General features: G+C 35.0%; 3 protein-coding genes and 1 non-coding gene across 8 annotated transcripts; 2 read left to right on the top strand and 2 right to left on the bottom strand.

Annotated features, from left to right (window-relative positions):
* The first annotated feature begins 646 nt into the window (after positions 1-646).
* LOC125862573 (WD repeat-containing protein PCN-like) lies at positions 647-9,466 on the top strand. Its single transcript, XM_049542682.1, has 11 exons — positions 647-927; positions 1,645-1,788; positions 2,933-3,236; positions 3,322-3,385; positions 3,541-3,654; positions 3,797-3,959; positions 4,969-5,101; positions 5,232-5,827; positions 6,999-7,180; positions 7,505-7,765; positions 8,801-9,466. The coding sequence occupies exons 1-11, from the start codon at positions 766-768 to the stop codon at positions 9,117-9,119; spliced, it is 2,442 nt and encodes an 813-aa protein (XP_049398639.1). The 5' UTR covers positions 647-765; the 3' UTR covers positions 9,120-9,466.
* LOC125863495 (small nucleolar RNA snoR135) lies at positions 4,559-4,705 on the top strand. The gene has a single exon (XR_007446160.1). It is a non-coding gene; the product is annotated as a small nucleolar RNA snoR135 (small nucleolar RNA).
* A 4,791-nt stretch (positions 9,467-14,257) lies between the features above and the next one.
* LOC125862582 (protein SOB FIVE-LIKE 5-like) lies at positions 14,258-16,464 on the bottom strand. The gene is made up of 4 exons (XM_049542695.1): positions 15,866-16,464; positions 15,316-15,387; positions 15,166-15,241; positions 14,258-14,612 (listed from the first exon to the last, which is right to left on the bottom strand). The coding sequence occupies exons 1-4, from the start codon at positions 16,232-16,234 to the stop codon at positions 14,584-14,586; spliced, it is 546 nt and encodes a 181-aa protein (XP_049398652.1). The 5' UTR covers positions 16,235-16,464; the 3' UTR covers positions 14,258-14,583.
* LOC125862575 (uncharacterized) lies at positions 16,140-26,297 on the bottom strand. Of its 5 annotated transcripts, none has more exons than XR_007446060.1 (3): positions 23,888-26,297; positions 20,315-20,372; positions 16,140-16,221 (listed from the first exon to the last, which is right to left on the bottom strand). XR_007446060.1 is itself a non-coding variant. In XM_049542684.1 (3 exons), the coding sequence occupies exons 1-3, from the start codon at positions 26,165-26,167 to the stop codon at positions 20,367-20,369; spliced, it is 2,016 nt and encodes a 671-aa protein (XP_049398641.1). In that variant the 5' UTR covers positions 26,168-26,295; the 3' UTR covers positions 20,208-20,366. The 5 variants fall into 5 exon arrangements, 3 of the variants coding, with proteins under 3 accessions (XP_049398641.1, XP_049398642.1, XP_049398640.1); XR_007446061.1 differs by lacking the exon at positions 16,140-16,221 and adding an exon at positions 17,057-17,074; XM_049542684.1 differs by lacking the exon at positions 16,140-16,221 and having other exon boundaries at positions 20,208-20,372; positions 23,888-24,898; positions 25,169-26,295.
* Between the last annotated feature and the right edge of the window lie 95 nt (positions 26,298-26,392).

Below are 26,392 nucleotides of genomic sequence, written 5' to 3'. Positions count from 1 at the left end.
AATATAATAATAATAATAATAATAATAATAGTAATAGTAATAGTAATAGTAATAGTAATAGTAATAATAATAATAATAATATAATAATAATAATAGTAATAGTAATAATAATAATAATAATTATTATAATTATAATTATAATAATTATAATAATAATAATAATAAAATAATAATAATAATAATAATAAAAATAATAATAATAATAATAATAATAATAATAGTAATAGTAATAATAATAATAATAATAATAATATAATAATAATAATAAAAATATAATAATAATAATAATAATAATAATTCAATATGGGCAATTTGGAAATTGTATAAGAGAATTAAGGGCAAAAAGGTAATATACTTGGTCAACATAAAAGGGCTTTTAAGCTAAAAAAAAAAAAAGTTCCCCTCCCCTAGCTTTTAGCTTTTGGCTTAAAATAGGTCATTTTTGACTTAAAATAAATCACTTTGATAATTGTCAAACACTCTAATAAGTCAAAAACTGGCTTTTAAGCCAGTTTGACCAGCTTAAAAGCCCATCCAAACATGCTCTTAGTCTCCTTAACTAACCCGTTTACACCGGGTAGACCCGAAAAAGCCCAAATTTAGTAAATTAAAAATATTCATTGAAGCTTTAATAAACCCTTGTTCTTCGAAAAACCTAGCCCCTCTTTTGGCCTCGCCTCCATTGCTGCATTTGGGCATTGCGATGCTTTATGCATCTATCTTCTCTGAAAAACTTGTAAAGATTACTTTTTGAGCTTTTGGAGAATGCTTGAAGTTTATAGAAGCAGTTCAGTTGAGTGGAAGCCGTCGCCGGTGGTAGCTTTAGCTACTAGCGCCGATGATTCTCAGGTCGCCGTCGCTCGAGAGGATGGTTCTCTTGAGATTTGGCTTGTTTCACCTGGCTCCAACGGATGGCACTGTCAACTTGTACGAATACATTTTTTTTATTTAGAATGTGCTTGTGTTCGTATTGGGTGTTATTTGGAATTAACTGGGTTTAAATTGAGCAAAAAGATAGTGATTATTTATCTAAGCAATCTCAATTATCTTGGAATTAAGAAATTAGGGTTGTTTTTAGCAAGATTGAGTTTTTTTTTTTAAAATTGTGAATAGATTAGAATGTGCTCGGGTGTATTTGGAATCAAATTGGTTTAAATGGAGCAAAATGGATAGTGATGATTTATGTAGTCGATCTCACTAGCTTGGGATTGAGATAGTAGGGTCGTTTTCTGTAATCAAAATTGGAATTAGGGTAGTTAACAAGATTGAGTTTTTAACAATAAAATAAAAAAATAGGTTAGAATGTGTGCACGTACTGGGTGTATTTGGAATCAAATGTGTTTAAATGGAGCAAAATAGATAGTAATTATTTATATAATTGATCTCAACTAGCTTGCGATTGAGATATTAGGGTCCTTTTTAGTTATTAAAATTGGAACTAGGGTAGTTGTTAACAAGATTGAGTTTTTTTATATTTAGAATTGCTTAGAATGTGTGCACGTACTGTGTGTATTTGGAATCAAATGGGTTTAGAAGGAGCAAAATAGATGGTGATAATTCATATAAGCAATCTCAACAAGTTTGGGATTGAGATATTAGGGTCGTTGTTAACAAGATTGAGTTTTTCTTTTAATGTGCGTGCAGATAATACATGGAAATCCTAATTCAAGGGTTTCCTCGTTAGTTTGGTGTCAGTCGGGATCGAGAAAATTACCTGCAGGCCGGTTATTTTCATCCAGCATTGATGGATCAGTTTACGAGTGGGATCTTTTCGATTTGACTCAGAAGGTACGTCCACAAACTTTAGCAACATCTGTTGTCGTTGCTGTACTCCATTTACTTCTTACTTCGTGGTTGTTAGAAATTAGAGCCTACTCTAGCTAGTGAATTGATGTAATAAGTGCATGAATATATTGATTGACAAATGGAATGAACTACCTACGCAAAACTATACTCATTTGAGGGGTGGCTGGTGTATGATATGATCAGTGATTTCTCGTCCTTTAAAGGTATACTTAGTTTAGCAGTGGTGTGAAATGGACCTGAACTGGGTTTAATGGTATGGAGGATTCATGTAACAGAAGTTTGTAATTGAGGCATGGTTGGTTGATGTATGAATGGGTAGAAATGCAATCAACAAGATGAACTGTTTGACTGCTTCTTTTAGTAACATAGAAAATAAGGCAAGTTGACCCATCACATAAAAGGAATTTGACATTTTGTCACGGTGATTCTCATTATACAAAATTATATGATCTTATCTATTTCTTTTCCTCTGCCAATATTCTACTCCCTCCGTTCCAATTTATATGAGTTAGTTTGACTTGACACGGAGTTTAAGAAAGAAAGGAAAACTTTTGAAACTTGTGGTCTAAAATAAATCCTAGATATTTGTGTAGCTAGAAGTCATTTCATTAAGGGTAAAATGGGCATTTTAAAGTTAAATTGTTACTAAATATAGAAATGTATCATTCTTTTTGGGACTTTCTAACATAGAAAGTAAGTCATAAAGTGGGATAGAGGGAGTATTTTTTTCGAGTGCACAAATTAGTGGATTTCCTTCAAACTGTTTGTGAAAAAGCTACCCTTAGCTTTCATTTCTATGGTGTTAAGAGACCCAAAGAGATGAAACCCTCTAATATTGTTTTCCCTTAATGAGTGGAACAGAGTCAGAAATGGCAAGTACTTTTGGTAAATGCTTACCAGCTGCATAATGTTATTAGCTATTGTTTTAGCTGTAGTTGTGTAAGATACTTTGCTGTTCCAGTGTCTTGCATGAATTTGGCATAAAATAAGTCTTTATGGCTGTGTGATCGGGGATTTGGGTCTTCCCAGGTCAATGTACTTCAAGATCCATCAATTTCCTTACCTGTAGTCTTATATTTGGTTTTGATAAGTTGAGTAATGTCGTTGTTTCTATGGTTGCTGGCAGGCTGTGCTCGATTCTATTGGTGTTTCAATATGGCAGATGGCTGTGGAGCCATGCAATAATGCACAGCTTCATCAGAATCCTCCAAAGAACTATGATAATGGCCATGTTAGTTTTACAAGTGGTGCTAGTAGCGATAGTGAGAGCAGTGAAGGGGAAGAGGATGATGACTCAGTTGTTATTCACGTGGATGATGTTAATGAAAATGGTCGAATTGCATTTGCTTGTGATGATGGTCGTGTTCGTATCTGCACTGTTTTGGATGAGAAGAATTTGTCTTACGAAAGATTGTTTCCTAAGGTCAATGGTGAGACAGCTGCCCCTTAGGGTCATAGCACAAATATCTGATTGTTGCTTTGAGAATTTCATAGCTAATATTTGGATAATTACAGGGCGTACGTTGAGTGTCACTTGGAGTTCTGATGCAAAGAGGATATATTCTGGTAGTAGTGACGGGTATGTTCTATTTTGAACTTAGCTATGTGATGTACATTTACTTATTGATTTCTGATGAAAACTGAATTGAGGCATAACGTTGGCGGAAGAATGGCTGTTTATTCTTCATGGTGTGTTCACTGTGAAAATTCTGAGTGGAGGTTGTTTCTTTGCAGGTTTATAAGATGCTGGGATGCCAAGCTTGCATATGAAATCTACAGGATAACAGTGGGTCTTGGAGGTTTGGGTAGTGGATCTGATCTATGCATATGGTCATTACTTGCATTGAGGTGAAGATCTAATTGGCAACCCCTTCCCTTAGATGTTTTTGGAAAGAAAGATAACCCAGTCCCCCCCCCCCCCTAAACCTTTTTGTGTTTTCTAAGATTTTCCATTTTCATAATGCTTCCAACTCCATCCTGCTGTTTGCAGATGTGGTACCCTGGTTAGTGCAGATAGCAGTGGGAGTGTTCAATTCTGGGACTCCCAGCATGGAACTCTTTTACAGTCACATTCCAGTCATAAGGGTGACGTGAATGCTTTAGCAGCATCTCCCAGCCATAGTAGAGTATTTTCTGCTGGTTCTGATGGTCAGGTACATAAACAACACTCCCTATCCGAAGAAAATTCTCTATTGGGGTTCATGTCATTTGTGCTCAATCCACTAGGATCTCATTGAGCCTGTACTTGTTTACCAAGATATTGATGAGCTAACTGATAATATGCCAAATGAAGTTCCATGTTTATGCATTCTGTAGATAATGCTAAGTTAATAGTTGAAACTAGCAAGGGTGTCAGCTAGAAGTTTGAGCTATGGAAAAACACTTTAGGGATTAAGTGTGTTAGTATAACTGTATAAGTAGAAGATATAGAATAGGGAAAAGGATCCAAATATACCCTTCTACTTTCTTCTATTAGCTAAGTTTATCCCTAGTTATACTATAGGGTCAAGTATGCCCCTGCCGTTACCAAAGTATGCAAGTACAAATACCCCTATTTTGGATGGAATTCCCCCAACCAAACAAAAATACCCGATTTCCCTTGAATAACTCACTCCATTATTTTAACCCAACCCACTAAACTAAATAGCCAATATAAAATTAAACTCAATTATAAACACCCCTTTTCCAAACTTTATATGATTGTTTTTCTTTTCTTCTTCTTAATTTTTTTTTAAAATTTGGAGAAAAAACAAAAGCAGGGATTGTGTGTATCGGCGTTGTGCTATTATAAATGCACTTTGCTCGAAAGTGTTCTCTGCAAAATTGATTTTTGGGGAAGATGGGCAGTTGAGTTTCATCTGTTAACTGGAAATTTTCAACAATCATTTTCCCCACATCTTTGGTTTCAACTGTTTTTTCAAATCCGTGTCCATCAATTTGCTATTCTCAAATGTTCACAGCTTTTCGAGAAAAAATTTCTTCTCATTATTTGGTATGATGATGCCCTGTGATGGTAAATAATTGCATAAGCATTTTAGTGAATAAGTTAATTTGTATCTGTTATCTTCTTTGATCTTATATGAAATTTCTCATCTATAATTGTTTAGAGAACTCAATTTAAGCTTGCTTTTATAGCTGCTAATGTTTTGCTACTGCTTGTAGGTTATACTTTATAAGCTCTCAGCCAATGAGGTGGGGTCTCACGTCGTGAAGAAATGGGTTTATGTTAGTCATGTGAGGGCCCATACACATGATGTAAGAGCCTTGGCAGTTGCTGTACCCATTGCTCATGAAGGTCCGTTATTTAGTTGTGGCTGTCGCTCACCGAAAATGATGTTGAAATTTTTGTTCTGTTTAAATTTTGGACTTTAAGATATCCCTTTATTTTTGGTTTGTTTTACTTATTGTTTAACTCTCTTTATCAGAGCCCATAGTCGAACAGAAGACAAAGAAGCGGCGCTTTAAGGAGAAGCCCCTTGAGTTTAGTTATCATAAATGGGCACATTTTGGTGTGCCGATGCTTATCTCAGGTGGTGATGACACTAAACTTTTTGCATACTCTGCAAAGGAATTCACCAAATTTTCTCCGCATGATATTTGTCCCTCACCTCAGAGACCACCCATACAAATTGCAGTAAATACAACCTTCAGTCAGGTTTCTTTACTCTTGGTCCAGGCTTCATACTGGATAGATATTTTTAGTGTTCGTGTGAAAAATGGGGTTGTGTCTGACAGCTGTGGCCCATCTGGTGGGGCTGCAAGAACAGATCTAGTGGTTCGTGTTAAGTGCAAAACTTCGAGGAAGATCACATGCAGTGCAATTTCTCCTTCAGGTGTACTGTTTGCTTATTCTGACCATGTAAGACCCTGCCTTTTTGAACTTAAGAAGAGTGGTGCTGGCAAGAGTGCATGGACTGTCAGCAAAAGGAAGCTCCCTTTGGGACTTCCATTTGCCCATTCAATGGTTTTCAGTGCAGATTCTTCTCGAATGATGATAGCTGGGTGTGACAGAAGGATCTATGTAAGTAATTCTGTTGTCCAATTTATTTTCTTTAGTTTTAAGTGATAAATGTGTTTCGTCTTTTAAAGGCAGGGTGATAGTTCATGATGTATGTTTTATGTTACAATCACTTCTGAGCTGTGAAATGACAACTTTTCTGAATATCTTAGGGAGTTTATAGGCGGTAAGGTTTGTAGTAATGTCGAAACCTTTTAATCAAGAGTCATCATTTTAGAACTACACCAACTTAAAGAACTACAGTGGTCAGAGCTTCTCCCTTTCACATATTTTATGTCACCTAGTTTCCATTTATGTGTATGGAAATATTGTTTTTTGTTCATCTTTTTATATTCAGTACTATTTAAGTGTACATGCTTTGCACGTGTGTATCACGTTGATTAATAATAAATGTAGATAAAAGGAACAAATTGTCGTGTGTACGTTATCTTATTAAATACAAAATTTTAAAAAATAACGTAAAACTTTTCAGATAAGAAGTGTCGCATGATGTGTATGTATATATCAATAAATATGTAGAAACAAAGATATGTATTCTAATAGACCTCTGGAGATTATAACCAAAAGCCTCTTAACCTTTCTTTGCCTTCTGCAACAAGAAGTAGTACTATTTGTGGCTTGAATGATTGTGAACCAACAAATCTAGGGAAAAACAAGGAAATAATTAGATCATTAATTACACATCAATCAATCTTGTGTAACTTTAACATATGTAAATTATAACAGATTATATAAATTAGAAAACTGTCGAGTATAGTCTAAAGGAGTTTTTTTTTTTTTTTTTAAAAATCTCATCAGTGAAATTATTTTATAGACAGATGCACTTTTCTAATGTTAATAGGGTTTTAAGTTTTATTTGCCACCGAAATCCGTAAATAGTATTTACTAACAATTCTATTTCTTAAAAAATGAATTAAAGGAAATAATTAGATATTTATGACTTTTCATGTTGGTACTGCTGTTTATTTATGATTATATTATATTATATCCCTACTTGGATAGAAAATAATTGAAAGCCTTTTTTTAAAAATTTTCTTTTTGTGGCTTTAAATAATCGAAATTCTGTTGCAAGTATAACAGCAAATAGTGACTTCAGAAACTTGTTTAATAGCATTAGGACATCTTAGTGACTTCATCAATGCATATAGTCTCTGACTCTCGTCTTCTCTTCTAGGTGGTTGATGCAGTAAGCTTGGAACTAGTTCATGTTTTTACCCCTCGGCGTAAAGAGCAATGTGAAGAATTTCCACCAAATGAACCTCCCATTACGAGAATGTTCACTAGTGCAGATGGGAAATGGTTAGGTGCTGTAAACTGCTTTGGAGATGTGTATATATTTAATCTAGATAAACAGAGGTACGGGATTTCTATCAGAGACATGTCTCTAGTCTCTGATCTATCTTAAATTTCTCCATTGTGGCTATCTTATGGTTTGTTCCATAAGTTTCTAGGTTCACTATGACCGATGGAGATTTTTTTATATGGTCAAAATTCTTCGATCATGTTCTTGTGCATTGAAAACATGTAATACATCATTTCCAGCGTTGCATGCTTATCTCTTGAGTGGAACTCCCATTTCCCACCTGATAACTTGAGCTGACAAGTCAGTTCAGTAGCTTTGTGGGACCTTCATCTTGTATTTCCTATTTGGGGCACTGACTGAATTTTATTGTGTAACAGGCAACATTGGTTTATATCAAGATTGAATGGTTCTTCCGTTACAGCTGGTGGCTTTACTCCTAGAAATAGCAATGTGCTTATAGTATCCACATCTTCGAACCAGGTATATGCCTTTGATGTTGAAGCTAAGCAACTAGGAGAATGGTCCAACCGGAATACATTCTCTCTGCCGGGAAGATTTCAAGAATTTCCTGGAGAAGTGATTGGGCTTTCTTTTGCTCCTTCTACTAATTCATCATCTGTCATTGTCTACAGTTCAAGGTGTGTCTTTTGCAGTTTTTGCCAAAGCAGTTTTTGAGTTTTTGTTACTCTTGGTTTTCTGCTGTCTTATCTGGTTGAATTCTTTTGGTGGCATCTTACTGTAGGTTCGTTTTAGTGTGCATTAGTTTATACTGGCCTTTACTAGATAGGGTCCATTAGGAAATGACACTTCTTTTAGAGAATGGTAAATAACATAGAACACGGGTGGCCTCTTAATTGGAGCTAAGTAATAAAGAAATGGACTTATCTAGGCTTATCATTTTAAATGTTTGGATACAAAGATTTTGCTTTTATTTGCACCTAGGCACATCAACACACATCAGAAGTAGTAGTCATCAGCACATGTGATATGCTGCGGATTGCTGTGGTTCAATCATTATAGCTGATGAGATTGTTTAAAGTAATTTACTTGCTGAAAGTTCTCTCTTTTCTTTTTTTTTTGGCTGTGTTAAGAAACCTAATTCCTTATCTGCATGACTGCACCCAAGGGTGTGCCTAGTGGAATGAAGTGGGAGGACCATGCGGTCTCATCTTCAAATCCAATGAAGAGAAAAACACTAGGTGATGTCTTCTCATTTGCCTAAACCTTGGTAGGCATAGTTACTGGGTACTCGTGTTGGTGGAAGGTAACAGGTACCCAATGGAATAGCTGAGGTCGACACAAACTGGGCCTGACACCACATCATAAAAAAAGAAAGAAATCAAATTCCTTGTCCAACCTAATACTGGTCCAAGTCATTCTTAGAAGCGCTCAATTGAACATCCAACTAAGTATGAAGGAACATCCTATTGCTTTAATATTTTGTGGTTTTTTATAATGCATAAGCAGTGTATGCTTCAGTACGTGTACCTTTCAGTAGCCCAATGGAAATTCGTTGACCATGAACTAGTCCTGTTTCCTGCATATTCCTTCTCAGTTTGTTGGATCTTTCTCGAGCTATCTATCTGTTTAACTTCAAAAAACCTAGTTTATTATTTCAGTGCTTTAGTTCCATAAATGTCACATGATTAACATTTTATGGCTTTATTATGTAGGGCAATGTGCTTGATTGACTTTGGGTTGCCAGTAGGTGATGATGACGAAACTGACTTAGCTAATAGTCAAGATTTAGCTTTGAAGAAGCTACATAATAGTTCTCCTGCAAATGGGACCTTAAAGCGCAAGTTGAAAGGGAATGACTTAGATTTAAAACAAATCGGTAGAAAGAATTTTGAATTCTGTGCTTTCAGGGATCCTGTTTTATTTGTTGGACACCTTTCAAGAACTTCCACCTTGATCATAGACAAACCTTGGATTCAAGTGGTTAAAACTCTTGATGCTCCACCAGTTCATAGACGTATTTTTGGGACGTAACTCTTGTCACAGTTTTTGTTACAACTTACTAGGGAATGTTTCGTTGGGAGTGTTCAACCCCTTTCACTCAATAGATTCTTCTTTGTTGTTAGTTGGAGTTTGGGTGCAGAAACGTTTGAAATCAATCCTCAAGTTTCAGTATAGCTTCACTTCATCTGCAGGAGTTCTATGGAAATTGCGTGGACCTGTAAATATAGCTTGTGAGCTTTACAAAGTGTCCGTTAGCCTGTTCAGATATCGACTAATGTTTTCATGTATCAATTGCTTTTTTCCAAGTTTCTGTATCAATCAGTTTTGCCCCTTGAAACAAACATTTTGATCTGCAATGTTAAAGTCATTTTCTTTTATTGTAGCTTTTCTCCTCTCTTGCCTTGGTTGGTATAAGATGAACATTTCCACTAATTTTATTGTTTCCTTCTACACATGCCTACTTCAACGACAGTCGACAACAATGTAACCAATGTAATTTCACAAGTGAGATTTTGTGAAGGTGGTGGGTATGTAGTTTGATCCTCACCTTGTGAAGGTAAATAGATTGTTTTTGATTTCATTTCTTGGATCAAACCTTATTATTAGTTACAGAAACTATTTTGTTTCATGCAAAATGTCATTTTCTCACTGTAAAATATCTTGGAGTTTTTGAGGTGTCATAGTCATATATGTCCTAATTTTGATACACTTGTAGGAAGATTTCAATTTTCATATATTTTGTTAGGCCAATAGATATTCCTATCATTTTGGACAATCAGTTGTCATTCAATAATTGGCTGATAGAATGGTAGAAGGTGATTACAAGGCTGAAAAATAATACAGTACTTGTGCAAGTTGACAGCATGATTGATTCACTTCCCTCCTCTCGATTCAGAAGCGGATTCAAAATTTAAATAAATTCTCGTCTTGGAAGGCTAAAGGTTAGAAAAAATGTCGATTCATTATTTTCAACGTCTTTAAATCAAAAGGGAATGTGAAACTTTGAATTCATTCTGTTCCTGAATGTGTGGAGATGAGTAATTTTATTGATCTAAGATATGAACAAATCTTTGATTTCTTAGTTGATCTGTTGAAAAATAGACAACATATTTATAGGTAAATCCCTAATATTTAGCATTAATCAGATTTCTGAAGATACATGACTTTAGCTCACACCAGCATAACTTCACTTTCTCTCACCATTAGTGAATGGGTCAAGGGGTCAAGTCGTTAATATAAAAAAAATCTTGATAAGGAGCGCTTCCTCTCAAATAGAAGTGAATATTGTTAACAAGTAAAATTTTGAAAAACACAAAATTGTGTTAGGTGACTTTCTCGTATGATATATTGAGTAGATTTTTTTATCTTTTATCAACGTCGATTCAACTAATTTGAGATTGAGGATTTATTCCAAGTTGATTGACTAATGAAGTATCTTGGTGTGCTTTGGTACGCAGAACATGCATCCAATTGTAACTACTTCAAATGAACACTATATTTTTATTTTTATTTGTACGAAACATATAAACACTTGAATTATAATATATTTAATAGAGCATCAAACATATGATAAAATAATTAAGTTGGCAGTGTTTAATAAGATACTTTATCATTTATCAGATATTCAATTAAAATATATTATATAATTTGAATGTTTCGATAAAATTTATTGACAAATTTAACGATAGATATATATGTTGAAAATTGAAACATTTGAACGTATGTTGGTGTAAATTAAACGTCCACGTGTGGGCACATATAATTTCAATAATTGGATACAAAACAAATTAAAAGATTGTGTGGAAGCAATTGCTAGGCCTAACTCTATATATGTTTCTAACTTTTTCAATTTCTTAACATAATATGGACAAAATTTTATGTCTGGAATCTTTTGACTTTATGGATCATTACATATTTATTGCATTATTTCGTTATCGTTATTGTTTTCTCCTTCGGTTGTTGTGTAGTACTTTTTATTTCACATTATTTTGGTTGTTGTATTATTTTTATATTTGTATTTTCTAGATATTTTTTTTTAAATTAAGGATCTATCAAAAATAATTTATTTATCTCTGTGCAATATGAGTAAGGTTTGTGTACATTCTATCTTTCTTTTTCAAATCTCACTAATAAAATTACATTCGGTATATTATTAGATCATTACAACTTTAAAAAAAAATCATGGATTATGATAGTAGAGTAATTACTCTTATATTTATACATACAATCTTATATATCTTGTACTTTTTTTGGTTAAAAAAAAAGAATTTACAAAAACAAAACCTGCAGAAAAGTGCAAGTGTTACAATTGTGGAGAAAAAGGCCATATATATATATATATATATATATATTTTCACGACTTAAATTTATGACTTTAAATCATACGATAATAATATTAGTTTCTAATTCTTATATTTTTCTTATTTATTTATAGTTTATGCTCTAAAAATCTCTAGTTAGACTAATAAAACTACTTGTTGATTGGTGCGTCAGGTATAAAACACAATAAGTTGGAGAATTAGTTGAACACAATATTATTATTATTATTACATTAGTCTTTCTTATATTTACAAAAAATTATTTAGATATATAGACGACACCTCTTTATTCTTTCGAACGCAATAAAACCAAACCAATAGAGTGAGAGCAGGTTTGAGACAAACTTAAATATCCCTTTTATTTCATAATGTTAGTGGGGACAAAAGGCACATGCATGCAACCAAAAAGAAAAAAAATACAATATTCAGAGCTAACTATTATACTATCTTATCTGTACTGGTAGAAAATAATAAATATTCAATAAAATAATTGAGATGCATGTAAATTAATTCAATCATATCTTTATGGAAAAAAAGGTGCAATAATACTATAATTGCATTATTCTCTTCCAATAAAACCTTCCAATTATGCAATAATCCAATTATATTCTATGATGATAATATTAGTAATAACAATTAATTAAAGTGGAGTATGAAATTAGGGAAATTGTCAGCACTGAGGAACAATAGCTGGAAAGTTTTGTTTTTTTCGTAAAACTATGTCACTCTCCAAGGTATGGATGGCAATTCTAAGGATCATATGACCAATAAAGATTTGGACAAAATCAATAATTGGACAAAATATTTTTTATATTATATAGTTTTTCTTTTTTATATAGATAATGACATTTATAGTGTGTAGCTGTCATGATAGAAGGTGGGATTGTACCTTTCTGGTCCCTTTTGGAAGAAAATGAGACTTAAAATGGTTCAATCTTTATCATTCATTTTGTTTTGGCTTTAAGTCATGTGCAGCACTTTAAAGTTGTCCACATATTTCAGTTATACACTTTAACTATAACTATTACCTATTAAACACCTGAATTGTTCAAAATGTATATTATTAAACACAAAATGTTAATATGGCAAAAGAAGTGTTTTCCACTTCCGCTAAGCGCGTGAAAAATCTTAAATAACGTTTTATTTTTATTTTTTCCAAAAAAACTTAATACTTTTTCTTCTTTGACTGCCACTTGGCATTTAAATATTTATTTTTTAAAAAAATATTTTAAAAAGTAATATTGATTCTTAAAACCAAAAAAAAAAAAAAAAAAGTCCCCACCCTACACCTTTAAGTCGTTTTCTCCGAGAAGGCCACTGCACTCCATTTTTTTTTTTTTGCTTTTCTTTTTCTATTCTATTTCTTTTCAATATTTATTAAAAAATTAAAATTGATCAGTTAATTGAATTTGAAGGAAAAAAAGAAGATAGAACCTTGGCTGAAAAAAGTTAGCCGATCGACGTCATCTCGGTCACCTTCGAATAAATATTTTCATTCAAATTAAAATGTAAACCCACTAAATTTATCAAAAATAATATCAAATTGATTCGATAAAACTAATTTAGGTCCTCTCAATTTCTCTTTGCTATCGATTTCAAAACGATTGACAGACTCTCTTTCTTCATCACCCTTGTATCAGTCTCTTTGAATATATCTCTCTTTGACGTATTAGGAATAAAAAATAATTATGTAAGCAATCACCAAAGAAAATGAATTTTGTCTTTGAGAAAGAAAATCTTGCTAGGAAGAAGATGAAGAAGGAAGGGAGTTGGGGTAGGGTTGGCTTCTCATTTATTTTGTTTTTATAAAAAAATAGATGAAAAATTTATTTGAAATAATTTTCATTCTTTTTAACATTAAAATTCTTTTTTTTTATATAATTGTTGGGTCCAACGCCACATGTTATCTTTTAATTAGTCATTTTGCCACATCACAGCAAGTGTATTACACACACTTTATTATTTTTTTGCTTATTATCGAAAAATGTCTAATAGGAACAAATTTTGAATAGATAAAAATGTTCAATAGGTACTAGCCCTAGTTGAAGTGTCTAAGTAAATTATGCGGACAACTTTAAGGGGCCGCAGATGACTTAAGCCTTTTGTTTTGTTACATTATATAGAAGATTACATTACTAGTCATAAGAAACTGAATCAAAATTTGAAGTTTACATGATCGGAATTTTAGAGTTACTAGGCACTAAGGTCTGAATCAAATTTACTCGAAGATCTTGATTTGTCTCTCTAGTCATGCTTTTTGTTTAGACCTACTTATAATTAAATACTACATAACATGTGTCTCTAAATACTTTATTACTATTAAACCTCAATTTATTTAACCATGGTAAATTAATAAAGTTTAGTGTAAATATCGGATGGAGATAAATATTTATGGTTGGTGTTCACAAAAGAATATTGTGGTTTTTGCCTTGCTTATTAGTTTAGAGGTTCTTTCATTTCTTCATGATGGCTATTTCTCAAATGCAACTTGCAAAAGTATAGTTTTATGCAAGAATTCCTTGATAATTTGAACCATAAGACAATCCAATTTTTTTTTTCATTTTGTGGTGGTGGGGTTGGTGGATTGTGGTGGTGGGGTAGAAGAATTATTTTTACAAACTCTAATTAAACTTAAATTAATTAATTATCTCATTAATTTGTGAACAACCAGAGACCACAAAATAGCATAGTGGTTAAAGAGTTATGAGCACTACTAAAGTAGAAAAAAGTCCTTTTTTTTAAAAAAAAGCCAAGTGTCTGATATAAAGAGAATTTTCATGGATGGTAGCGGAATGGTTAGGATTCCACTCGAGTTCGAACTACTGAGAATGGAAGAAAACTTGTAGTCAGGTTCTAATATGCATATCGAACACCAGAAATCAAAAGATGAGAAAAAAGTACAACTTCAAGTTCCAAAAAAAAACAAACAGACTTTTCTTCTTCTGTTTTCAAATTTATACTTTGAGGTTGTTTCCCACTACATAGACAGGAACAAATAACTAGAAGGATTAAAAAAAAGAAGAAAAAAGATAAGGAGGATAAATCCAAGATCCTCAAAATCTAATGTCCTTTATAAAAAAAAAACTTATTTGTTCCATTTACCCCCACAATCTAATCATCATTTTCTCTTCAAATGCAGCAAATGACACAAAGTAAATATACAAATTGTCCAGTTTTCATCCCCTCTTTCTTCCCTTCAAAACACCTGCAAGATGAACAAAGCCAAATAATTTATTTTAAATAAAATATTTTACTGAAACTATCTTTATTTTAAACCTAGATTGCTCAAACTTTTCAAAATATCGTCGAGTGTGTGTTAGATCTTTCAAAAGTGATGCTTTTTTGGAGGATTTGACACTGGAGAAACATAGATATTAACCTATGTTGCTCGGGCTCTTCATAAATGTCATCATGTGCATGTTGGGTCCTTCAAAAATAGTGCATTCTTGGAGGATTAACACATGAACATAGTTTTTTTGAGAATTCAATCAAGCAACATAGGTTTTTCCAAAAATGTCGTTGGATGTGTGTCGGATCCTCCAAAAAATGCATCTTTTGGAGGATACACATAGGCGCGACAGTAATAAGGAGAGTCTAAGCAACATAGATTTAAACATATTGCTCAAACTCTTCAAAAAAATGTCGTTGGGTGCATGTTTGATCCTCCAAAAGTGGTGCTTTTTTTGGAGGGTCCAACATGGATACAACAATTTATTTAGAGAGTCCGAGCAACATAGATTTTAACTACATTCACACACCAGATTTCTCAGATGAAGCTTTCCCATTCACAGATGTTTTCAAGAAACCAAAATGTTTCCCCAGAACAGAGTTACCCTGAAAAAAGAATAAACAATGAACAAGCCATGACAGCAGAAAAGCAAAGAAGACAAACAGGAAAAAAAAATTACCTTCGAATATGTTCCCGAGTTGCCTGCTACTTGCTCCATGTAAGTAGTATCATTATAAAAACCCGTGTTATCCTGAAAACACAAGCGATAATTGTAAATGAACGAACTTGTCCATTATTCATTTACGACGTGAGTGTTGAGACATAATATAATTAATCATCAGACGCGTGCTTTTCTAAAAGCTTGATCACACACTGCTAAAATGCTGTAGAGTCAAGGTACTACATCACCTCCTTCATGTAGTTGTAGTCATTTTCTTTTGGATATGAATACACGAGGTAAACGTCAATGCCTATCCCCCACCCCACCCCACCATCACAAGAAATTTTTTGATAAGGGTCAAAAAGTCAAAAGGGAAGCATGGAACACAAAGCATCCCACGCTATTAGTGTCCAGGGAAGAGTCGCATCCCAAGGGATGTGATGTAGACAACCTACCCTAATGCAAGCATTAGTGGTTGCTTCCACGGCTCGAACCCATGACCAACTTTACCGTTTAGGGTAAAAAGAGTCTAAAAAAAAGAAATTCAAAGATAGAAAATTGAACTTACCTTTTGGAAAGTTGATACAGGAGAACTAGCAGTGTCATCAAGATAAAGATTCTGTTTTTTTCCACTCTGCTCTTTCATTTTCCTTTTCTGTTTCTCCTTTGTATTTTCAGTCTCAGAAGTATATAAGAAGCTGCCATTTTCTTCACAACAGAATTCTTTATCCTCATGGAAATTGTTATGTGGTGGACCAGATGAAGCATCAGAAACCATAGACAAATCTTCATCTACATATGCTGATCTTCCCCTACCATCATAAATACTTCTCCCCTTAACTCCATTGAATTGATCTGAAGAATATGATAATTCATCAAAGTACATTGTCCATCCAGATTCACACTCACTAGTGCATCCAGAACCTGATATGTCCATCAAGATTTCAGCTTTGTTAAACAAAAAACAGAAGGCTATTTATGACAGAAGAGAAGCTAGTACTTCAATAAAGAAAGAATTAAAAGACTAATATGGGATGAATTCTCTTTGTTGGTAGTCTATTTATAAGTGGGGAGAAGAGAAGAGCAAGGTATAATAGAACCAACCAAACTTAGCACACTCAAATAGTAGACTAGTTTTGTCCCTATGCTTTATCTGTTACCTTTTCTTTATTTTTTTCCTCAATATTGTAAAGAATCAAAAGTTGCCAGTTGGCTTTGTCATGGGGTAGGGAAATAGAGAAATGAATCATGGCCAATGGCAATTGATATTGGTAACACAAGGTGATTAGAATGACAATAATTACGGCGCCTCAATCTCAAGCAAGTAGCAGTCAATCATATGAAGGCATAATATATAAACGAGCACTCTAACTTTGAGTATGCACATTTAGATACCTCAACTCACCTTCACTATGTAAGTTAAACACTCAAACTTACAAAGACACCTCAAAAGTTTGTGTGTCACGTCAGCGTCGGGTGTCCACAAGACACAATGGGGACGAGTTGGACTGTTTAGTTGCCAAGTAAGATGTCTAGATGTGCACTTTCTAAGTTGGAGGGCTTACTTGCCAGTTGAGGCCAAGTTTGAGTAATTGTTTATGTATTATACCTTATATGAAAATTATTACTATCCATGACATACATTTAAAAGCCCGTCAACACGTGTCTAAGTGAGCACATCGTGACGTATTCTGTATTGTGAGGTTTCTTTATAATTACCTTACCTGTCAACTTACCGCAAACTACTCCTCCTTCATCTAGAATTGAGACCGGCAATCTGAGCAAACTCCCACGATAATACCATATATGAAGCATTTTCATGGACCACTTATGTGCTGACATAAGAGGACCATTTAGAAACAAAATCTCTTGGCTCCATTGTTTTCTTAATTGGCCATGATTGGAGGCACAGGTCTTTGATGGGCTTATCAGTTTGTCCTAGTCTGCTTGACTTTAGAGAATCTCCTAGTAATGCTACAAGACCATAGATGCCACTTCTTGAAAAATAATGCATATGGCCCATCATTAAATCACAATATGATAAGTCATTATTGGGTTGTTGTACACCAATCGAGTTTAATTTCTATACGTTGACAGAATAATATCTTTTATACATTATAAGGTCACTAGTTGAACAGTAAGACAATGTTTTACAAACTTCATTACACTGTCAGTGGATATAAATTAAATCCGTACTAATATCATCTGCTAGCTCCTAGTGTCAAGTCACAATATTTCCCCTTTTACAAGATTACTATAACAAGTTAAAAGAAGGTACCATAATAGGGAATTCAGTACAATCACTGCAGACTTCAGGTGGGAAAAAAATCACCATTCACATGTAGGGAGAGAAATGAAAAGGTGTCATAATTAATTGTTCTTTATTAGGAGGGGGAAAGTTACCCATATAAGGCCAAATTTATGGTATGAAAACATTTAATTGAGTGGTCATGGGGTTGCTGTAGGGTATCCTTTATGACTCATTTGGTCCCTCAGCTTAATATATGCACATGCACTCTGCCGGCATAGGCGGAGCCACAGCGATAGTTATGAATTTGACAAAACTCAATAATTTTAGCCGAAACCCATAACTTTGCTCAAACCATGTCGTTATGCTAAATGAGAACGGATTGTATGTATATAACGGTGTGATCTTGGTGGTAGTAATTAATATTCAAATGAGAACTTTGAAGGTCAAAAAGGGGGAAGACTCCATGTGAACGCCATTTGTACATGGGTTAGACGATCCTAAGGGTCAGGGGAACCCTGACAAATAGCACCTTTCGTGCATACTCCGAAAGTGAATCAAGTTCAAACTCCTAAACTGAGACGTGGCGATTGACAACAACGTTGGGGAGTCCGAAAATTTCAACAGGGCCTAACCTAGAGTTATCTGTTTCCGTTTAAGAGCTTCCCACCCTTGAAAGTTGAAACGGAGCAATTGTAGGTAGCTACGGTCAGTGGCTAAAAGTGCATTGCCCCTCGTGTGGTGTCCGGTACGGCTCCAAAGGCCCTTGAAAACCCAGAGGACCGAGTGTCATCCACGCCCATTCATACCCATAACAACATTAGGTCTCCAAGGTGAACAACCTCTAGTCGATGAAACAATGTAGGCAAGGAAGTCGGCAAAATGGATCCATAACTTCGGAAAGAGCATTAGCTCTGAAGGTTGGGCATAGGATCCAAATCCTAACCCAGTGGACTGCTCAAGATGAAAGTAATAATTTCAGTTGAACTCATATAATGTTTAAAGTAATTCTAATTGTAATATATGGATAACTCTTCTCCTACCAGCATCCAAATGACTACTAAATTATTAAAGTTTACTGATACATGAAAAATACTCATTATTTGATTGATCATACCTGCAGATGTGTTTTTTTCCTATTATACACTCAATCATTTTTGACAAAGACATTTGTGGCTCTCTCACAGAATGATTGCTTGAATTTGTACTTGTAGGGTATCCCATGGATTATGAAATACAGGTAGAAAATAAGAGAAGAGCTAAAGTTAGATTTTTGACATGACAGAAATAGCATATAATTTGAGAAGGAAACAACTGACTATTATACGATGTGATTTTTGTACTATCAAACAATTAAACATCAATTACAAACTACTGTATCGATATCTGAAGTCGGCTATATGAATCTCCTGTATCTGTTACTCTCAGTTTATGCTTTAGTTCATGGAAATTATGTAGTCACATATTAAAGCTTTGGGAAAATATTGAAGGGCAACATAAAACTATCCTCAATAAGACCTCGAAGTGTAATTACTTTTTTTTTAAAAATAATTGTGGTGTCCGAAAGATGCAAATAGCAGAGATGAGAATGTTGAGATGAATATGGGAATACTAGGAGAGATAAAATCAAGAAGGAAGATGTATATGACAAGGTGGGCGTAGTGGACAAGATGAGGAAGATGAGGTTGAGATAGTTTAAGACATTTGAAGAGAAGATGCACAGATGCCCAGTGAGGAAGTGCAGAAGGTTGGTTGTAGTGGATTTTAGGAGAGGTAGACCAAAAAAGAATTAGGGAGATGTGAGTAGACAAGACATGACAACATACCAAGAATATGACCCTAGATAGAACAGTATATAAGTCGAGGATTTAAGGTAAAAGGTAGCAGATAGTCAAGCATTGCTTAGTTTTCCTTATCAATAGTATTATTAGTAATCCTTCTAATATCATGTTCTTCAATTTTACTTACCTGTTGTTTTCTTTGCTTCATTTATCGTACTATTTGTGGTTTCTACTGTTTTTTTTCTCTATTATTTTCTATATGTTTCATTTGACCCAAAAGTCTATCGGAAACCGACTTTCTATCTTCACAAGGTAGGGGTAAGATTTATCTACACATCACCCTCCTCAAACCCCACTTGTGGAATTACACTTTGTATGTTGTTGTAACCATGGTGTCTGGGCCAACTTGCCCGCACCTCGACTAATTTCACGAGATACCTGAAGTATAATTACTTTTCTGATCCTCCTTCACAAAGAGATTCTGAAATCCAATTTGTTCTCAAGGAGTCTCACTGCAAGAATTGGGATTTTCTTTTTGGCAACTAAAAAGAGCCACAAAGTGAAAATATCACCACAAAGGACTTTTCGTGGCAACCTGAGGGTCACAGAAAATAGCCCGTCCCTAAAACGTATCTGCTGCGACCCCTAAAAAGTCCTGCAAGAAGTTTCTTTCATGGTGACATTAGTTGCCCACAAATAATGAATAAGTTGCCAAAAGAATAACTGAAATAATGTTCAAACGAGGCTGCCACTAATAAGTTGACATTCACAAGGCTACTAAACTTTACACAAAATGCATAGTTCATGATTCTAGATTTGACATCATTTTCATTTACAATTAATATAAAACCACAAGAGGGTCAAGGGGGAGGAGAGAAACCGTCTTTCAGAAGACTGACGAATTTACAAGTTGTTTGAATTCCAATGAGAATTGCAATCGCTTTGGTGAAATTAATGAATAAGAAGCCACTTCTGTAAGGAAACTGACTTGATTCACTGAGAGCACAGCTTACTCCGACTTGTACTTTGGCTTGAAAAAATCAACCCTAACAGATGAAAACAACAGTTTCAGCAAAAAAGAAAGTAAATATTCAGAAATAAAAGCAAAGAGGAATTACAGCTACGCTTAGCTTAACGGGTAACATCACAAAGTTGCTGAGATTAAGCGAACACAATATACATTCTCTATGTTGGCAAGTAACCACAAATTTCATGATGCTTCAATATGGGCAACTATTTAATAGCAAGTTGTCACATTGTATGTGATGAAGTAATGCTAAGAATTTTACTAGTTTCTTTAATAGCTGACGCTCACCAAAATGCAAGTGTTGGAAAGAAAAGAGAGAATCTGACAAAATAAAGCATATGCAATTGGTACATTATATATTCTGTCAAGTTTAAGCAAAGAGAAAACAATATGATAATCAGTAGAAACCAAACATAACCCGTCACCAAGTATAATCAAACAATAGGACTATCATCTGCGCGAAAAAACCACAAACATAGGCAAACTAGTAGGGTAGGGTAGGGAGGGGATACAAGCCCCTAATATCAAAAATAAACTTTTACACTTCAACATTTTACAAGTTTACAAAGATATACCTTGAGAAAATCTAGTAGTTGCCTTCTCTTTACTGCTAAACTTTCACATGGTAACCTTCCCTATATAAGTTGGCTCTCCACTATCAGAACCCAAGTATCATCACTCACTGTAATCGAATGGCATTGTGCTCTCAGCCACTAGCTAGAATTTTGGGATCTCACTGTTCAGCTGATTAAACCAATACTTTTACGTGGATCAAGAAAACAACTACTCCCTATACTTCATTTTATGCGTCTAGTTTGACTTTGACCTGGAGGAGTTTAAGCACGCAAGGGAGACTTTTGAATCTTGTGGTCCTAAACTAAAGATGTATATAATGTAGCAAAATGTCCTTTGAATCTTGTGGCCTTAAATATGCAATGTGAAATGTTGGAATTAAAGAGTTACTAAATATAGAAAGTGACATTCATTTCAAAACAAACTAAAAAGGAAAATAAGTCACATAAGTTGAAAACTTGAAACAAAGAGAGTACAAATTACTGATACGGTTAAGTATCTTCATATGCATATGACTTCTTTATTAGAGCATCCAATACAGCCTTTGAACTCCTAAAACTCTGAAAATATGGAAATTAGCTGTTTGTTTTTTCCCATAGTGCATTCACATGAAGAAAAACAAGTAAGGTCCTTAAAAGAAACCCTAGAAGGGGCCAAGAAGTTGAGTACATAACTATCCAAATTTATAGAGTGCCAGCACATCCAGGACCAACATCAAAATCAATAGAGTATTTCTTCTCTCTCATTTGGACTATCTCCTCTTTATAAGGTACATTGACATGTCCTAAAGTAAAAATTATTCCTTAAACACCGAAAGAGCTACAAAGCTATGAACTCAGTAAGTATAAATATAATATGCATAACCAGCAACCATAAAATATGTTGTATATAAACAACTATACATGTGTTGAACTTACTCATCACGTCAGTGCTACAGAAATCATATGATCGTCGAAATGTTGACAGCAATGACAGGTAACTTTAAACAGAGGTGCTATGTGTTGCATGTAGAATTAAGCAAGGCTAGGCATGTAGTTGCTAAGGTAGACTGGTGGAGCTTGCAAACAAATTAGTATTTGAGAACTAAAAAAGCTCTACCTCATTGACATTGCAAAAAATTGAAAATGTTCCTTCACCCAACAAAATTTTGGAGTAAATAAAGATATTAAGATACATTTAGTAATCCGGACTGACGCTTGGGGGGCTCTAGCCAAGCTTGAGGCTTAGAAGAAATTAATAAGATAAAGGGGCTTTGGTCATAAAATGTGAGCTTATCCCCCTTCGCTATGTGAATAATTTATCACTCAACTGTGACAAAAATGGTAGGACAGTAGCCTATTTCCTCCACCAATATAGATGCTTAATAATCTAAACTTGCCAAGCTGGTTGACAAACCCAACGACAAAGCCGAGGAAGGAAGGGACAATCATAAAGAATATTTTCTGAGGTTCTGCTCAAAAAGAAGTTCACTTCGGTATATCTCCAAATTGCTACCATCAAATTACTTGGTGTTTTTAAAATAAGATAAATTTGAAGAATTTATTGCTTCACCATTCCTTAAACATGTCACTTTTTCTACTAAAAGTCCATGTTTTAGCCAACACAACAACGCTGTCAAAATAGAGATGGAATAATAGAATGATACCTCAATAAATATTTGACCTGCTAGTATTCATGTATCATTTACTCACTAGGCCTGCTAAAGGTATAACTTCTTCTTTTTGGTTCTGAAACAACTTACTAGCCTTATTAAGCTAGGTTATACTTATAAATGACCTTGAGCAGCCCTTTATTAGGACAATATATCTGTCCTGACACCTCTTCCCACCTTCCATGAGAACCCCTCAATACCCCTTTGAAACCACTTACTAGCTTTCTTAAGCTAGGTTATTAGCATCCTTAAGCAGCCCTTTATGAGGACAAAATGCCTGTCCCAAGACCTCCCTTCATCCCCTAAGAGAAACCCCCGCAACATGCCTTAGGAATAAGAACAGAAATAAAAAGAGGCCATATTTGTCAAAGAAAAGAGCAATTAAAAAAAATAACAGCAAAGCTGACAATCAAAAGAAAAAGAACAGCAAAGCTGGTATATTGCGTAGGACAACAAGTAATTTTTAAGTTCAATTTTAACTTGTGATCTTTCAACAAGCATTTCAGATTTTAGATTTTAGTATCAATATAGTAGGTTTACTTTTGTTTTAGATGTAAATCTTGCATCCACCATTTAGTATGTGCCACTTGTATTCTTACACTTAAATCAATTGCAAATTTCATACTCCGGTAATCTTGCAAAAATAATAAAAATAGAACATCCTTCTTCAAACTCTTGACCTAATTTGATTATTCCTATTAAAATGCTGGAGTAGGTAGAACAACCTGAACAGAGAAAATTTAAACCTTTTCTCTCGAACATCCCTAAATTTAAACTACTTTGACAAAACAACTTAATCCTCTTCAAATTATGGCTCTTAATACAACCCTTTATCTCAACAAAAATCCTAAGATGAAAACTAAACACATATAACCCTTTCTCTCGACAAAAATCCTATGATGAAAACTAAACACGAATTTTTTTTTTTTTTTGATAAAGTTAACTGGAAAACTAAACACGAATTCACATGTCATATTATGCAGCCTGATGAAATTGCGAAAGAGCGGTATGCACTGTGCAGTAGTCCCCTTCCATATTCTTTATTTGTATTAGTACAAAGTTCCCTTACAAATGGTAAGAAACAATAAGACTGTTTTATTTCTACGTTCCTAATTATTACTTCTCTTTCTATTTGGTTCTTGCATTTTGCTCGCTAATTCATCACTTCATAAAGTGTTCTTATAGCTAAACACAGTCACTAAGAATGCATTCACTAATAACAAAAAGAACACATTAAGCAACAGCTTATCAGAAAAAAGAAAACAACATGTAGTATGAACTCAAAGAGGGAATCCAGCATAATTAGCTACCTGTGTTTCAATTTCAGCAACATTGCCATTTGAAGACTCCCCCTTTTTAATCCACGCAAAGCTATTATCCCTCTGCTTCAACATTTTTCGCACATCATACCTTCTGGAACTCCCATATGACTTGTCACCATACACCCTGACACTCGATCTCCCATGACCATACCTCCTATCAGTCAATGATAAATCCCCAAGATCTCCCTCAATCGTCCTATTCAGACCGGCTTCTGAATCTATCAGTACATCTTTGCTCTTATCACTGTATGCACAAAATGCACCTCTCACTTTCGCCTTCTCATTAGCTCTTTCTTTCACATCAACTGAAACCTCCTCCTTTTCTGCATTTAGTTCTTGTCCTGATTGCTCCGCACTGTCTGCTTTATCGCTAACTTCTCCAACCCTGTCAGCCATCTTTCTCCCGCTATGTTTCTTTCCCTTATACCAAACTCTACGTTTCTTCCCTGCGATTTTCCTATCTACCTTGATTTCTTCTACCACCTCCACCGTGCAAACAGTAGCCACTTCTTCAACCTCCTTATCACCAAATGCACCTTTCACTCTCACCTTCTCATTAGTTCTTTCCTTCACATCAACTGAAAGCTTCTCCTTTTCTGCATTACATTCTCGTCCTGATTGCTCCACACTGTTTGCTTTATCACTCACTTCTCCAACTCTATCACTAATCTTTCTCCAGCTGGGTTTCTTTCCCTTGAAACCAACTCTATGTTTCTTCCCTGAGATTTCCCTATCTACCTTGTTTTCTTCTACCACCTCCACTGTGCAAACAGTAGCCACTTCTTCGGTCTCCTTAGCACTGTATGCGCAAAATGCACCACTCACTGTCACCTTCTCATTAGTTCTTTCTTTCAAATCAACTGAAGCCTTTTCCTTTTCTGCATTGCATTCTTGTCCTGATTGCTCCACACTGTCTGCTTTATCACTCACTTCACCAACCCTATCAACCATCTGTTTACCGTTATTTTTCTTTCCCCTATATGCACCTCTCACTCTCACCTTCTCATAAGTTCTTTCTTTCACATCAACTGGAACCACCTCCTTCCCTGCATTACGTTTTTGTCCTGATTGCTCCACACTGTCTGCTTTATTGCTCACTTCTCCAACCTTATTACCCGTCTTTCTCCAGCTATTTTTGTTTACCCTAAACCCAACACCACAATTCTGCCCTGCGATTTCCCTATCTACCTTGTTTTCTCCTACAACCTCCACATCAACAGAAGCCACCTCCTTATCACTGTATGCACGAAATGCACCACTCACTCTCACCTTCTCATTAGTTCTTTCTTTCACATCAACTGTAACCTTCTCCTTCCCTGCATTATGTTTTCGTCCTGATTGCTCCACACTGTCTGCTTTATTACTCACTTCTCCAATCCTAACACCCATCTTTCTACCACCATTTTTCTTTCCCCTATTTCCAACTCCACAATTCTGCCCTGTGATTTCCCTATCTACCTTGTTTTCTCCTACAACCTCCACCGCGCAAACAGAAGCCACTTCCTTATCACCGTAAGCACGAAATGCACCTCCCACTCTCACCTTCTCAGTGATTCTTTCTTTCACATCAACTGAAACCTTCTCCTTCCCTGCATTCTGTTTTTGTCCTGATTGCTCCACACTCCAGCTATTTTTCTTCCCCCTATACCCAACTCTACATTCCCCCCCTGCAATTTCCCTATCAACATTGCTTTCTCCTACAACCTCCACCATGCAAACAGTAGCCACTTTTTCAACCTCCTGATTCCCGCTATTCCACTTACATTTACCCTTAAATGATTCTTTTCCACCCCTTTCCACACTCACCACAGCCATCATTTCTTCCTCCGCCACATCAATCATCGAAACCTTAGCCATATCTCCTGATCCATCTCTTTCAACCCTAGCTTCCCTCTTTCCAAAATAGCCCATTTTCTCTTTTCCCCTTGCTCCATCAACACCTTCTTCAACCACTGGACCATTCATCCTAACCTCCTTTAACTTGGGTTCCTTAGCAATCAAACCCACCACACGCCAACCTTTCCCACTGTGATTGTCACGCTTTTGCAGATTTTTACCAACTGGACCTCGACTATGAGTACACCCATTTGCAATGCGGTTTTCATGATTTCGAAGAAATGGGTATTTTTCCTTTTCTCCACTTTCCAGTTTTTCCTTTTCTTCTTGCTGCTTTCTTTCTTTCTCTTTAAGCCATCGTTCTTTGAGCTCAGCTATGGTAACGTAATTCGAGGGTAGAGAAGGGTACTTTACAGGATCAATTCCAGCCATTGATGATCACAACTTTCTGAACAAAATCAACAAGAACAGTGCTAAAGCTTCAAGCTTCACATGGTGGATGAAAAAAAATAATGGCGAAAAGCTGTTGAATTGTAGAAGCACCTTTGAGTGTGTCTGCAATTTAACTGGTGAAACTTTTTTTTTGCCGAAAAAGACGAAGGGAACGTGACAACGTTGTATAAGTGGCGGAGTATATATGAACCACTTTGATTAATT

This window comes from Solanum stenotomum, chromosome 4, assembly GCF_019186545.1.
Source record: "Solanum stenotomum isolate F172 chromosome 4, ASM1918654v1, whole genome shotgun sequence".
Taxonomy (NCBI): Eukaryota; Viridiplantae; Streptophyta; class Magnoliopsida; order Solanales; family Solanaceae; genus Solanum; species Solanum stenotomum.
This window is presented reverse-complemented; position numbering and strand designations above follow the sequence as displayed.

Coding starts and splice junctions, on each gene's coding strand:
- LOC125862573 (XM_049542682.1), top strand. CDS start 766: ATGCTTGAAGTTTATAGAAGCAGTTCAGTTGAGTGGAAGCCGTCGCCG. Junction 928..1,644: donor ACGGATGGCACTGTCAACTT/GTACGAATACAT, acceptor ATGTGCGTGCAG/ATAATACATGGAAATCCTAA. Junction 3,386..3,540: donor TATTCTGGTAGTAGTGACGG/GTATGTTCTATT, acceptor GTTTCTTTGCAG/GTTTATAAGATGCTGGGATG.
- LOC125862582 (XM_049542695.1), bottom strand. CDS start 16,234: ATGGACATATCAGGTTCTGGATGCACTAGTGAGTGTGAATCTGGATGG. Junction 15,388..15,865: donor CTGTATCAACTTTCCAAAAG/GTAAGTTCAATT, acceptor TTGTGTTTTCAG/GATAACACGGGTTTTTATAA. Junction 15,242..15,315: donor ACTCGGGAACATATTCGAAG/GTAATTTTTTTT, acceptor TTCTTTTTTCAG/GGTAACTCTGTTCTGGGGAA.
- LOC125862575 (XM_049542683.1), bottom strand. CDS start 26,167: ATGGCTGGAATTGATCCTGTAAAGTACCCTTCTCTACCCTCGAATTAC.